The sequence below is a fragment of the Pongo abelii genome, chromosome 12, assembly GCF_028885655.2.
Source record: "Pongo abelii isolate AG06213 chromosome 12, NHGRI_mPonAbe1-v2.0_pri, whole genome shotgun sequence".
Taxonomy (NCBI): Eukaryota; Metazoa; Chordata; class Mammalia; order Primates; family Hominidae; genus Pongo; species Pongo abelii.
Window position 1 is genome coordinate 38,892,483 of NC_071997.2, and position 15,514 is coordinate 38,907,996.

The 15,514-nt window shown below is 37.8% G+C and overlaps 1 protein-coding gene across 11 annotated transcripts in view; it reads left to right on the plus strand.

Annotated features, from left to right (window-relative positions):
• GCC2 (GRIP and coiled-coil domain containing 2) overlaps positions 1-15,514 on the plus strand; it is a 63,040-nt gene that overhangs the window by 41,869 nt on the left and 5,657 nt on the right. For 4 of the 11 annotated variants that reach the window (XM_063713544.1, XM_054547874.2, XM_054547875.2 and 1 more), the window contains 5 exons: positions 1,470-1,646; positions 4,213-4,430; positions 6,926-7,120; positions 8,594-8,733; positions 11,299-11,500. In XM_063713544.1, coding sequence (XP_063569614.1) covers positions 1,470-1,646; positions 4,213-4,430; positions 6,926-7,120; positions 8,594-8,733; positions 11,299-11,500 — 932 coding nt within the window. Of the gene's footprint in view, positions 1-1,469; positions 1,647-4,212; positions 4,435-6,925; positions 7,121-8,593; positions 8,734-9,399; positions 9,518-11,298; positions 11,501-12,762; positions 12,888-15,514 lie in introns of those variants that run through there. The other 7 variants (XM_063713542.1, XM_054547873.2, XM_063713545.1 and 4 more) reach the window with 5 other exon arrangements.

A 15,514-nucleotide genomic window follows, 5' to 3' on the forward strand; every position in this document is an offset into this window, starting at 1 on the left:
TATGAGATAATAGGCTAACAGTTCAATCTTGTCTTAATAAGATCTTGTCATGGTAGAAAATACAGGCATTAAAATTACATTATGATTTGTTTTTCCAATTTCGAAAATTTAGAAGTAAAAATTAAAATGCTAAGTATACTTATTTGCCATTAATTTAGGTTAAACAGAAGTTGCTTTAAAATATTTCACTTATTTCAAAAATTTTAAATTTAGTACTGAATTTTGGTCTAGAATTAAACTTTTCTTATTTATGACCATTTCAGTTCTATTTGAATGGTATATTGTTTATGCTGCTTTAAAACTACCATACAGATCCTGTTTGTACTGGGAGTAAGAGAGAGAGAGGGCATTCCATGGCATCTGTGTTGAGCGGTTCAGAATTCAAAGCAGTTTTACATCTGGCTCTTACTGTTCTAAACAAGACTAATTATTCTGAAATTTTTGTATGTTTGTGTTTCTGTTACTTTCATTTAGGAATCTATTAAATATAGAGACTGTAGATTGAAACATGGTATTTTCTTTCCAGTAGCTCATTATATAAAGGGGAAATTAGATACTGATACATTTCATAAATATAAATGTCACCATTTTCAAGAGCCATTTTTGACCATGCCTAAATTTTGAGTTCACATTATATGAATGTAAATGGTTTTGTGTTCCTTCTACTTTCTTATAATATACATTTTTTTAAAAAAAGAAACTAATAGTGTATTGTACTCATTGTGGCAGAATCAGGATTTTAACTATTTCCACCTAGTGTTTTTTCCAAGTCTAAAAAGACCTGCTTTTCTTCAGGGATTATCTTTCACTGTAACTTGGTCTGACATACCATTCTTATAACAACAATTTAAGAACTGTGAGTGCGCTGAGCATGGCAGTTCACACCTGTAATCCCAGCACTTTGGGAGTCCAAGGCTGGCGGATCACCTGAGGTCAGGAGTTCAAGACCAACCTGACCAACATGGTGAAATGCTGTCTCTACTAAAAATAAAAAATTAGCTGAGTGTGGTGGTGGGCAACTGTAGTCCTAGCTACTCAGGAGGCTGAGGCAGGAGGATCACTTGAACCTGGGAGGCGGAAGTTGCAGTGAGCCGAGATTGTGCCACTGCACTCCAGCCTGGGCAACAGAGCCAGACTCCGTCTCAAAAAAAAAAGTAGTGTGAGGTTTTTTTCTTTAACTGACATAGTCCTGTAACATAAAATAGGCTATTTTGATGCCCCTTTTTGAATATGAAATTCTAAATTTTGGAGAAATTTTTTGTAAATCTGTAGTGCCTAAGATTTTAAATCTGGCTATAGTATCTTTTATATTATATTTAATCCTAGTCTTGAATTCTTCAGACTATTATATTTCCTTTAGAATCATCCAAGTGTATGGCATTGAAAGGTTAAACGGTTAAACTATATTTAAAACCACAAAATCAAATTCACCTTTTTCAAAAAATTTTAAAACTGTATTTCTGTTTTAGGGAACATCTGGAAATGCTGATTGACCAGTTAAAAATGAAATTACAAGATAGCCAAAATAACTTACAGATTAATGTATCTGAACTTCAAACATTGCAGTCTGAACATGATACACTGCTAGAAAGGCACAACAAGATGCTGCAGGAAACTGTGTCCAAAGAGGCGGAACTCCGGGAAAAGTAAGGCTGTTAGCAGCACTAACGCTGTACCAGACAGCAATGTATTTCTTTGTTGAAACTTCTAATATGTTGATCCTTGAGATAAATGCAGATTAGAAAATAAAAAATAGACATTTCTAAAGGCTTGGTAACTTTGCTTTATCTACCTTAGAGCTTCGCCTTTTATGTTGCTTTTATATTTTGCATTTTTAAGAACAATTAATGTCTATCTGCTCATCCAGTATTCTGTGTCTCCTACAGCCTTCTTGGCTAGGATGTTTCTCTAAAAAAACAAACAAAAACATAACTTTCCAACCCAGGTATCAAATCATAAGCATTTTTTTTCTAGAAGAAAACACCCAAATAGTTGCTAACTGAAAAAGAATATGTAACTCATCTTTGCAATTCTGTCTTCAATTTGTCATATTTTGTTCATCACTATAATACTTTAAATAGACATTAGAAGTATTGGCAAAATAAATAGATTATTGTGAACAAGAAGTTTTCAACTCCTGTGATAAAGAAATTGGGTAGTAGGAGTATTAGGCTGAGGAAAAGAATTCTTCATTGAGCATCTTTTATCAAGGGTGTTAAGATAATTTTATCACAGATTTGCTTATATAATATATACCTAATCTTATGCTAATCTGAAAAATGAAAGCAGGTTTAGCTTTTTGGAGCTTCTGTCTATTAACAGTGTAATTTGCATGTTAATCATGTAAACCAAAGTTTCAGGGAAGATGTACCAGTTTTCTAACTGCCTATCACCAGGGTTTACTATGAGATTATCTTATATATAGTGATGTTTGCTTGATATTCTCCAACACTTATTCTTTAGGAAAGTTATTGCAAATTACATTGCTAACACAAATAAAGTACTGTTGATTCCTCTAAAGTAATTCAGTCTTTCAGTAAGTGTTTTTTGAGCACCTACTATGTGCCAGTCACTTTTCATAGCATTTTGAGGTATCTTTAGGAGTCTTTCCTCTTCTTCAGAAATATTAAAAACTAATGGTATTGTTACTGTCTGTGCCCAAGTATGAAGAAATAGCCTTCTCTTTATATAGTCTCCACTTTTAAAAAATGTTTTAATATTCATACTTTCTCTATAGCAGATTGTGAAAATGGTTCCAGAGGAATGTGATAATTAGGCTAACTAATTAATATTTGTATTACCCAGAGACTACAGTTAATATAAACACCTCTGTAACAACTGAGACAGAACAGTGAACTTTTGTCAGCACAATCATTCTGATTCCAGATGGGGGGTTTAAGCATTTAGCTTTTTAAATTGGTAAATTCATAAATGTCAGTGATACTGCCTGAGAATAGACACTTTACCCTACCTCTAATTTTTGTCCTGCTTAGACTATTTTTGTAACCTCCGATGGTTCTTCCTTCGCTTTTTTGGTAGATATTGTTTGAACAAAATGCTTACAGAGAAATGTGTATACACTAGTATTTTCTAGATTCATTAATCAATATGAACTTAGTAATTAAGATTTCTTTTCTGAAACATGGTATTTTATTGCATTTCTCCTTTCAGCCACTAAACCCTGTTTTAAACCTTGTATGGTGCCCATATGTGTAGCAGGTAGAAAAAATATCTTGGAAAAGTACAGACTAAACTGTTAACAACGTTTATCTACCTGTGGAATTGGGATTTTATCCTGCCAGGCATGAGAGTAATAATAAGGGGCTTTTACTTCTTTCTCTGGCAGCTTTTGTATTTTTTTAATTTTTATGAGAGAATTCTGTGGATCCCCTGTATAAAAGGAAATTTATTTATTTATTTATTTATTTACTTTTTACCAAAGCCAAACATATAAAACATGAAAACTACAGGTAAACCCTTAAAAGTAATGGTTCCCAAATTGTAGGCCCACTGGTTAGTTTCAGGCTGAGTACATAAAAATCACATTGAAAACTACTAAAAGTAGGGAATTCCTAGAACCACTACTGAGATCCTGATTCAGTGGGTGTAACATGAAAACTAGACGTCTCTATTTTCAACAAGGTACTCCAGTGATTCTCATGTGCAGTGAGATTTGAAACAGCTATAGTAAACCAAGTCTGTGTTTGTTGTGGTTCATGTTAATCGACTCAAAAATAGATACTGTCTGCTAAAGTTTTCTGAGTAGATCAAAAGAGTGTGGGTTTTTTTTTTTTTAATGTTTTCAGGGTAGTAGATAAAAGGGAGATTAATCTTACATTTATGTGAGCTACCACATACGATGATGTGAAGAAGTGGACTAATTAAAAGTATAATTATTTTATGCTTTAAATATAGTCCTATTTTCTGATGAACCATGAAAGAAGTTCCTAGTCTGGACAACACAACACAGTTTCTTAACTGGAGTTCTTCATCTGAAATGTGTAACACAGATTATTTGAACTAGATGACAGCCAGTGTCAGTTCTCATCAAGTTATTTCACAATGAGTACAGTGTAGGTATGTAGGAGAGAAGTTGATTCATACATTCAGTAGAGGTCTTAGAGCTAATTCTCTTGCAGAACCCAGTTGAGAAAGGCTAAGTCAGCATATAAAGTTGAAAGATCTTCTGTAACTAAGTTTCTCATCTTTCAGATTGTGTTCAATACAATCAGAGAACATGATGATGAAATCTGAACATACACAGACTGTGAGTCAGCTCACATCCCAGAACGAGGTCCTTCAAAATAGCTTCCGAGATCAAGTGCGACATTTGCAGGAAGAGCACAGAAAGACAGTGGAGACATTACAGCAGCAGCTCTCCAAGATGGAAGCACAGCTCTTCCAGCTTAAGAATGAACCGACCACAAGAAGTATGTATGTACACATGGAAATATTAGTTGTTCATGTTTTCATGTATTTATGTCTCTTAAATACATTCTTCACAAATTCATAAGAAAGAAAATTTACTAGGTGTCACTAGTGTCAAATCTAATGAATTTTGGATTTGCTTACTAGAAAGATATTTGAACCATCTGAATCCTTCCCTCTTGATTTTACTTACAGAAGCCTGTATAACCTCTTAGAATGCTGACTTTGACGTATTCTTTACCCTCAAGGGAAAGGAGTATTTCTTTTTCTCTGACTTAAACATGCTCTGTCAGTCTCATGACACGTCTTTTTTTTTTTTTTGAGACGGTGTCTCGCTCTGTCGCCCAGGCTGGAGTGCAGTGGCGCGATCTTGGCTCACTGCATGCTCCACCTCCTGAGTTCACGCCATTTTCCTGCCTCAGCCTTCCGAGCAGCTGGGACTACAGGTGCCTGCCACCAGGCCAGCTAATTTTTTGTATTTTTAGTAGAGACACAGTTTCACCGTGTTAGCCAGGATAGTCTCGATCTCCTGACCTCGTGATCCGCCCGCCTCGACCTCCCAAAGTGCTGGGATTACAGGCATGAGCCACTGTGCCTGGCTGACACGTCTTAATTCTAGTATTCACCAGATTTGTTTCATGTTCTCCATTGTTAGTCATCAAATTTGTCTACTTTTTAAATAGAAACGTTAGATAGAGCAAGAAACTTAGAAACACTCAAGCGGCACTGAATGTGTAGAATTGTATAACCAATATAGCTTCTTTGCTTTCACATTTACAGCTAGTTGGAGTTTTAGTTCAGCCGCACCCAGTATCTTCCATTCTGCTTCCAGGAAGAAATGGAAAAATGTCAGCCATGATGATGCAGTATTTTAGTAGCAAGTTGATGGTGTTTTGGTTTCCCATGGGAAATATTGTCACTGGAGCATTAGCAGCTATCAGTCACTTATTAGGGTAAAAAAGCAACTTCAGAAGAATTTAACATATGCCAAAGAATCAACAAAGGAAGTAATCAGCCAGGGCAAAGGTCGCACAAGAGATTGTAATCTAGCAATCAGCAGTGGAATAAGCAGTCAGCTTACCAGAAACCCAGGAAAATGCTTCAGAAAGGGCAGTCAGGACTAAGGCAACTTAATGAAATACAAAATAAATGAAATCTGAAGTTTAAAAATCTAGATTACAATTCTGGTTTCTAACTCAGTTATGAGACCTTGGGCAAAGTCATTAAATTTCTCTGAACTTCAGATTTTGGGGCGTCAATAAACCAATACATGTCAAAGGGCCTGATAAACTTTACAGTTTAGACCGGGCGTGGTGTCTCACCCCTGCAATCTCAGCACTTTGGGAGGCCAAGGCAGTTGGATCACATGAGGCCAGGAGTTTGAGACCAGTCTGAACAACATGGTGAAATCCCATCTCTATTAAAAATACAAAAATTATCTGGGCGGATGGCATGCACCTGTAAGTTCCAGCTACTTGTGGGGCTGAGGTGGGAGGATGGCTTGAGCCTGGGAGGCAGAGGTTGCTGTGAGCCAAGATCGTGCCACTGCACTCCAACCTGTGTGACAGAGTGAGACCCTGTCTCAGAAAAAAAAAAAACATTTTACAGTTTATCAGCAAACAGGAAAGTCTTGCTAGACAATGTAATTGATTATTTCCATGCCCTGGATTCTGGGCTCTTACTGTATGAGCACTGTAGGTATGAGCAGCAACAATTAAGAAGCTGCAGAGGTAAAGGTAATAAGGGCAGTGATTGAGGAGTCTGCCAAGCAGATTTCAGCAAGTATGTTTCAAGAAGTATGCAGCAATCTGAAATACCTAATCCTGAAAAATTGCTACAATCTAGTTTTTTAATTTTGGCCAGTGTTTAGCAGTAGTTTGGCCCTCTACTCTAAATAATAAAAAATAAGTAGTACTATATTATGAGCTCTGTTATCTAAGTTTATCTTAGCTAGTAGCAATTAATTTATAGCTTCTATTAAAATGACTATCGTAGTTAAAAGTTTGATAACTAAGTTTTTTTTTGTTTTTTTTGTTTTTTTTTTTTTGAGCTGGAGTCTCGCTCTGTTGCCAGGCTGGAGTGCAATGGCGTGATCTTGGCTCACTGCCACCTCCACCTCCTGGTTTCCAGCAATTCTCTGCCTCAACTTCCCCAGCAGCTGGGATTACAGGCACCTGCCACTGTGCCTGGCTAATTTTTGTATTTTTAGTAGAGATAGGGTTTCACCATCTTGGCCAGGCTGGTCTTGAACTTCCTGACCTCGTGATCCACCCACCTTAACCTCCCAAATTGCTAGGATTACAGATTTGAGCCACGCCCAGCCTTGATGACTAAATTTTAAGAAATGTTTTAGCAATTCTTCATACACCTTTCACTTATCTTATAGTTACTTAATTCCTCTACTCTTATCATTTGATATTTTCATTTTATTGTGTATTTCTGTAAGGCTGAATCAATAGATTTTGAACAATCTCACACTTTAAAAAAAATCTAATAGGCCCAGTTTCCTCTCAACAATCTTTGAAGAACCTTCGAGAAAGGAGAAACACAGACCTCCCACTTCTAGACATGCACACTGTAACCCGGGAAGAGGGAGAAGGCATGGAAACAACTGATACTGAGTCTGTGTCTTCCACCAGCACATACACACAGTCTTTAGAGCAGCTGCTTAATTCTCCCGAAACTAAACTTGGTATGTTACTCTGTCTAAATATGTTTTTCTTGTTTAATTTCACTGTCTTATTTAATTACTATTACTGTAAGTTACATATGCTTTTTTGGGCTGCTCCAATAAAATTTCTTTCAATATTCCACGACCTGTTTGTATTAGGGTTCTCTAGAGGGACAGAACTAATTGGATGGATGGATGGATGGATGCTTATTAAGTATTACCTTACACGATCACTAGGCCATCTGCAGGCTGAGGAGCAATGAGAGCCAGTCTAAGTTCCAAAACCGAAGAACTAGGAGTCTGATGTTCAAGGGCAGGAAGCATCCAGCACAGGAGAAAGATGTAGGTTGGGAGGCTAGGCCAGTCTCCCCTTTTCAGGTTTTTCTGCCTGCTTTATATTCACTGGCAGCTGATTAGATGGTACCTACCAGATTAAGGGTGGGTCTGCCTTCCCCAGCCCACTGACTCAAATGTTAATCTCCTTTGGCAACACCCTCACAGACAACACTCAGGATTAATACTTTGCATCCTTTAATCGAATCAAGTTGACACCCAGTATTAACCATCACACTGTCCAAATGGAAAAATTATTAAACAAATCTTTTTTAAAATAAAATGCTAGGTCTTGCCCTAGGCTTGAACCATAAATAAGTGGTGGGAAGTTTATAGTCACAAATAGGTGGTGGATATTAGAAAGCAGGGTAAACTATCCTCTCACCCTTCCAAGAAACTGACAGTTTCAGTTTATTCCTCTTGATGAAGTAATGCTAAATTTTTGTAGTGATGTTTTGGTATATTTTATTACCTGTAATTAATGTTACTGTTCAAAATTTAGGGGGAATCTGTTTGTCATCTTCCTGAAACTTCAGGATCACCTGGAGTAAGGGTCATTTGTATTCATGGTCACTGACCACGTAGGGTAGAAACTGCAAGTCATGGTTCCTTCAGGCAAAGTTAATAGTGGTGACATGGAGGCATCATGATAGAGCAGCAGCAGACTCCAGAAGCCAATTTGACTTTGTGATTTCTGCAAAAATTACCTGTCAACTGTGAGCCTGTTTCATCGTCTGTAAAGTTTGAATAATGATACCTACCCCACCTGATAGAAGATTCTTATGAGGGAACATGATACGTGACCAGTAAATGTTAATGCTTTCCTTATACGTGAAATGACATAACATCTTGGTATATTAATAGATGGGAAGAAGATGTGTAATAAAACTGTCTATAAACACAATTCTGACAAATTTCAGAACTGGGACTCAGGGCTTGTATTCAGTTAGATTACATGCTTTACAACAGAGATACTGTTTTATTTGTGTCACCTACAACATATAATCTGTTGATTGAGGTATGCTGAATAGATGAATGGCAAAGAAAGCAGACCTATAAAGTATCACATAGTAAGATATTTATATTTAGATTTTTCTTACTTAGAATCTTCATCTGTAATCTATGATTTTGAAAATTAATTCTTGGAACAACATCTTGCAGAGCCTCCATTATGGCATGCTGAATTTACCAAAGAAGAGTTGGTTCAGAAGCTCAGTTCCACCACAAAAAGTGCAGATCACTTAAACGGCCTGCTTCGGGAAACAGAAGCAACCAATGCAATCCTTATGGAGCAAATTAAGGTGAGATCAGAAAACCTGGCCACCGTGAAAACCGCCAGTTTGGTTTTCTTGACCGTCCATACACATGCACCCAAGTTTAAAAATTCACATTGCAGATGCATCTATAACGTCTTGATCTTTATATTAGATTCCTGATGGTGAGAAATATTGCCTTTTTTTTTTTTTTTTTGAGACAGAGTCTTGCTCTGTCACCCAGGCTGAAGTGCAATGGCACGATCTCGGCTCACTGCAAGCTCCACCTCCCGGGTTCACGCCATTCTCCTGCCTCAGCCTCCCAAGCAGCTGGGACTACAGGTGCCCGCCAACATGCCTGGCTAATTTCTTTGTATTTTTAGTAGAGACAGGGTTTACCATGTTAGCCAGGATGGTCTCGATCTTCTGACCTCGTGATCCACCTGCCTTGGCCTCCCAAAGTGCTGGTATTACAGGCGTGAGCCACCGCATCCAGCCAAAATACTTCTTTTACACCTATTACATAAAGATTATTTCTTAATTCCTACTTTTTCTAAGAAACCATAATAGATTTAGAAACTAGAGAGATGTTCACAAATCATTGTTCACATATGCTTAAACAAAACTTAAATGGATGTGAGTCTTTGAATTCTAAAGATAAACAGTAAATTTAAATTATTCCGCTGATATTTATAGTACTGAACTACTAAACAGTTTTCAGGTGGAGATGGCAAAGTGGCATGGGAAGTTTTTCCTGTTTAAAGTAGACACCAAAAACATCTAGGAATGTTGCAGAGCAGTTGAGGATTACTCAAATGAGGTATTTCCACCCTGGCTCACTGATAAATCACCCCTCAGAATAGAGTCACTGCTTACTGAGGAGTTCTTATGACCCAGGCCCTGGGCTTTACATATATTATTTAATCTCATCACTGGTTGAGAGAAAAATTGAAGCTGGTAAATGGTGGAACAAAATTCAAACTCATAGCTGTCTGAAAAGTACATGCTTTTCCCCTGTACTTTGCTGCTCCTAATAGATCTGTCCTGCCACTGTGCAAGGCCACTAGCTATCCTTGTCAGATTATTTTAAAGCTGAATTCAGTTATTTTCAGTAACTTGTATATATCATGACATTCCACCATTAAATACTGCAGTATGCATCTCTATAAAATAACATTTTCCCACTAATAAAAACATTATCATAGCTAACAAATCACTAACTAGCCCAGTAAACCTAAATGACTTATTTAAATGTTATATTTTCTTTTTTTTTTTTTGAGATAGAGTCTCGCTCTGTCACCAGGTTTGGAGTGCAGTGGTGCAATCTCAGCTCACTGCAATCTCCGCCTCCCAGGTTCAAGCGATTCCCCTGCCTCAGCCTCCCAAGTAGCTGGGACTACAGGCACCCACCACTATGCCTGGCTAATTTTTTTTATTTTACTAGAGACACGGTTTCGCCATGTTGGCCAGGATGGTCTCAATCTCCTGACCTCGTGATCTGCCTGCCTCAGCCTCCCAAAGTGTTGGGATTACAGGCATGAGCCACCATGCCTGGCCAAATGTTATATTTTCATAAATTTATACTCTCTTCATGATTTCTTAGTCGTCTTTATTGTCACTTTTTTAAATGGTCTTAGGTTTGAGGACAAAGTTCGCTAACTTTCTTGTCTAACCTAAAATGAAAATATACTAAAAGCTGTGGCTTGGTTTCAACCTGGAAATCTTCCTCAAAGACTTGAACATGCTATTACCTTTTTTATATCATTCTTTGCCTCATTTCTCTGATAGTGTTTCACATTGTCTTATATTCCTGAATTTTCACTGTGTCTGAACTTTTGATTAAGTGCCGTTCACTGTGGACGTCTTAACTGCCTGGGACTTTAGGAACAGGGTAGGGGCAGGGGGTTAGTGGAGGCTACAGATGTTCCCCTCAGCCCATTTTCAGAGCCCCATGCCATACTGGCTTAGTTTCTATAGAAAGTAGAAGGCAGAGGGAACATCTTGGTACCAACCCATGGCTCCAGTTAGTTGCTCCTCATGGAGATGTTCCATCAGTTCCCCAGCTTTCAACTCCAATTTCCATGATACCCTGTGCTTCTGAGACAAGAACCCCAGTATTTACACAGGATGCATCCTCTCCTCTTGTCAGTGATACTTGGTAAGCTGCTGGACTGACTCATTTCCACCTCTTCATCTGTTTATCGTGAGAATTTCTTGATGTGTCTCATCTACTTTTTCTCCTCTTGTATTAGCTTGTTGCTTTTCTACTTCACCCCTCTTCCCTCCAACCCCAAACAGCTTAGGACAATGGAGTCATGTAGCCCAACACTTGGTTCATATGCAGCAATCCACTTTCTAGGCAGATGCAGCTTTGAAACTATCTCATAGTTGGAGTTCCAGTTTTCATGTCAAATGGATTTTATACTGTGATGTCATAAACTCCTTTGAAATGCTTGACATACAGCTGCTGTAGTTAACTGAATTCCTTCTTTATTGCCATATGGAGGGAAGGGAGAAATTTGCGGGGAAGAGAAGAAAAATACATGAGTTCAGTCTGCCATATTTAATCAGAAGCTCCTAAAGCCCATTTTTAACTCATTTCTCTAACACCAGCTTCTCAAAAGTGAAATAAGAAGATTGGAAAGGAATCAAGAGCGAGAGAAGTCTGCAGCTAACCTGGAATACTTGAAGAACGTCTTGCTGCAGTTCATTTTCTTGAAACCAGGTAGTGAAAGAGAGAGACTTCTTCCTGTTATAAATACAATGTTGCAGCTCAGCCCTGAAGAAAAGGGAAAACTTGCTGGGATTGCTCAAGGTGGGTAAAAGGAGAGTCTTAGAACTTCTGACTTATAACTTAAACAGCCTGGTGGTTGAGAAATTGTCTGTATGTGTAACTTTTAAATTTTGCTTATTTGAATTGGGTCTATCATATGAGTAGGCCGTGACTAGATTTGAAAAGCTGACTTTTTAACATCTTGAGGCAACTGTAGTACATTTATATAATTTTAACATTCAGCAAAATACAGTAAGTGCTTAGCTTGATCTTCTAGCTCTTTGAAAATTGGATTTTTATCCTGGTGTTGAGTTCTGGTGTTCAGCTGAACGTGGTTTTGTTTTAAATTCTACTTTTTAAAAAACATTTATTAGCTTGTTCCTTTTCTACTTCACCCCTCTTCCTTCCTCCAACCCCAAATAGCCTAAGACAATGGAGTCATATAGCCGAACACTTGGTCTATATACAGCAATCCACTTTCTAGGCAAATGCAGTTTTAAAACTGTGCCATAGGCCAGGCACCAGTGGTTCACTCCTATAACCCCACCACTTTGGGAGGCCGAGGCAGGCGGATCACAAGGTCAAGATACCGAGACCATCCTGGCCAACATGGTGAAATCTCGTCTCTACTAAAAATACAAAAATTAGCTGGGCATGGTGGCATGCGCCTGTAGTCCCAGCTACTCAGGAGGCTGAGACAGGAGAATCGCTTGAACCCAGGAGGCAGAGGTTGCAGTGATCTGTCACGCCACTGTACTCCAGCCTGACGGCAGAGTGAGACTCCATCTCAAAAAAAACAAAACAAAACAAAACAAAAAAAAACCTGTGTTGTAGTTAGAGTTGGTTTCCATGTCAGATGGATTTAATACTGTGATGTCATTAACTTCTTTGAAATGCTTCACATACAACTGCTGTAGTTAACTGAATTCAAGCTGCATCTTAAGAATTATGGTTTCGTTTTTGTTTTAGTTTTAAATTACTTTTATTTTTGACATTTTCAAGCATACAAGGAGGACACTATAATCTCTCTTGAGTTGTCACGCATCTCTAATAGTTTTCAACTCATGGACAGTCTTTTGGCGTAAATAGGGGAGAGTTAGAGACTTAAATCCCACACATCATTTCTTTCCCCAGTGAATAATTCAGTGTTTCTTGGATTTCTCTGTCACCTATACCTAGTTTATGTTCATTTTGCCTGTGTTATTGTGAATGTCTTTTTATAGTATCCTAAATAGGGCTCATATATTGCATTTGGTTGATGTTCCTTAAGCTTTACTTTGTTGTTGTGTTTTTGTTTGTTTGAGATGTAGTGTTGCTCTGTCACCCTGGCTGGAGTGCAGTGGTCCGATCATGGCTCACTGCAGTCTCCACCTCCCGGATTCAAGCGATTCTCCTGCCTCAGCCTCCCGAGTAGCTGGGACTACAGATGCACGCCACCATACCCAGCTAATTTTTCTATTTTTAGTAGAGACGAGGTTTCACCATGTTGGCCAGGATGGTCTCAATCTCTTAATCTTGTGATCTGCCTGCCTTGGCCTCCCAAAGTGCTGGGATTACAGGTGTGAGCCACCACGCCCAGCCATTTTGTTGTTTTTTTATCTATAATAATTATATATATAAATGTATTTTTTAATGTGCCACTTCTTAATTGAAGAAAGTGGTCATTTATGCTATAGCAGTCCTATATTTGGGTTTTAATCATTACAGAGTAACACTGAACTTGTTCCAATTGCCTATAAATAGGAAGATCCAGGTGCAATTGGGTGGGATGGTGGACAAAAATACATCATAGATGGTATTGTGTGCTTTCTAAGACATCAGGAGGCCCAGAATGTCCAGACATCTTACTTTTGACTGACTGACCTTATCTAGTTGGTGCTCTTTAACATGTTCCCCTATCCCCTGTAAATCCTAATAACTAAACTGATGAGTCATCCTCAAAATTGAGCAGGCATCTGAATCATCTGGTATACTTACTAACATTCCAATTGCTGGTCCCCAATTTCTGACCCAAGATTCTGCATTTTTAACAATTTGTTGCTGATGCTTCTGGTCTGGGGCCCATACCTTGAGAAACCCTGGTCTAGAGGCCTGATAAGATTCAGGCTTAATTTTTTTTACAGACATACTTCATAAGTAGTATTGATAGTTTCTTTGAATCTGGTTTTTCATAATCTTTCTAATGATGAAGGTAGAATGTTCTCAATACTGACAGTAATCTCAGTTCTTCAAACTATAGGATAGATTTCTATGGCCACAATAGTATTTTTGTCACAAGGGCCCAAATAAGAATACATCTTGTATATTTTTAGTAAATAGTTATTCAAATTACAAATTCACTGTCTTTAATTTATTCTAACAAAAGTAAACCTAATTTTATAGTTATAAAAAAGAAGAAATCTACTTCTAGTCATCCAAGAGTAAAACTGCCCCTATAAAAAACAAGACAGAAATCTCAAAATTATAACTAATTTTATAGTTATAAAATTAACCAGGACTTTAAGAACGTTTGCATTTTAAAATTAAAGTTTTCAATAGTTTTCAATACAACAATGATATTATCTCAAAATACTTAGCATGTCTAACAGGCCTCTTTTAAAAACTCAGCATGTTTAATGTAGATGTTGCTAACATCCAGGTGGCTCCTATAAATTAAGGGTCCATTGATTTAGAAGTTCTAAAAGAGACTAACCTAAGGGATACCAATAACAGATATTTTTAAAGAATTTCATAGAGGAGATACACATTAGAAACCCAGAACTCTAAAAGATGTGTATTTGCTAAGTCCTGTAAACAGACAAGAAAACACTTACATTTAAATTAGTTTGCGCTTTAAAGATTATTTACTACTTGTCTCTTATCAATGTGAGTACATAAAAGAGACCTTATTACAATTAAAAACAATGATGGTTTAGCAGCAGATTTAGATACTTACATTCTCTCTTTAAGAAAGAGAATGTAAGGCCTGGCGCGGTGGCTCACACCTGTAATCCCAGCACTTTGGGAGGCCGAGGAGGGTAGATCACCTGAGGTCAGGAGTTCGAGACCAGCCTGGCCAACATGGTGAAACCCCTCTCTACTCAGAATACAAAAATTAGCTGGGCGTGGTGGCACATGCCTGTAATCCCAGCTACTTGGGAGGCCGAGGTAGGAGAATCGCTTGAACCCAGGAGGCAGAGGTTGCAGTGAGCCAAGATGGTGCCATTGCACTCCAGCCCGAGCAACAAGAGCAAAACTCTGTCTCAAAAAAAAAAAAAAAAAAAAGAATGTAAACTAGAAGATAGTTCAAAAGAAATTACACAGAATTCAGCATGGGAGAAACAAAAAACAAGAGTGGGAAAAGACATCAAACATGTTTTTACTAATCGAAGTTCTAAAAGGAGAGAAAAGAATACAGCACAGATAATATATGAAGAGAATGGCTGGAAATCTTTCAGAACTGTTGAAGGATATCTATCCACAGATCAAAAACCCAATAAAATCTCAAGCAGTATTAAAAAAAGAAGAAGAAATTTTTTTTTCTAGTCACATAAGAGTAAAACTGCCCCTAAAAAAGACAGAGAGAAATCTCAAAAGCAGCCGGAGAAAGAAGACACATTGCCTCACAATAGACTTCTCAACAGCATTGGTGTAGTACTATCTCATGTACTAAAATAACTGCCAACCTTTTATATTTTCCAAGATCTTTTCTGGAAAACAAAAACTTTAAGAATCCGCCTTCATTGAAAATTCTTAATGATGTACTTCAAGCAAAAAGAAAATTTCCTAAGAAAAAGATCTAAGACGCAAGAAAGAAAGACATGCAAAGGAAACTTACCACCATATTACAGATATGGACTGTCAGTCTGACTGGTCACACTAGGGGCATTTTGTTACCAAGGCCTTGAAAATAATAACCAACACTGCATACATGAGGGATGCCAGAAGAAAGGTCTGAGAGCCACTCTTCCTGGCACTGAAGGAAACAGGGCCCATCAGAGCAAACAAGTACCTTTTGCCTCTTTCATCTCCTTGGAAGCAAATGTTTATGATCTCTGGTTTTGTGTAAAGTTGATA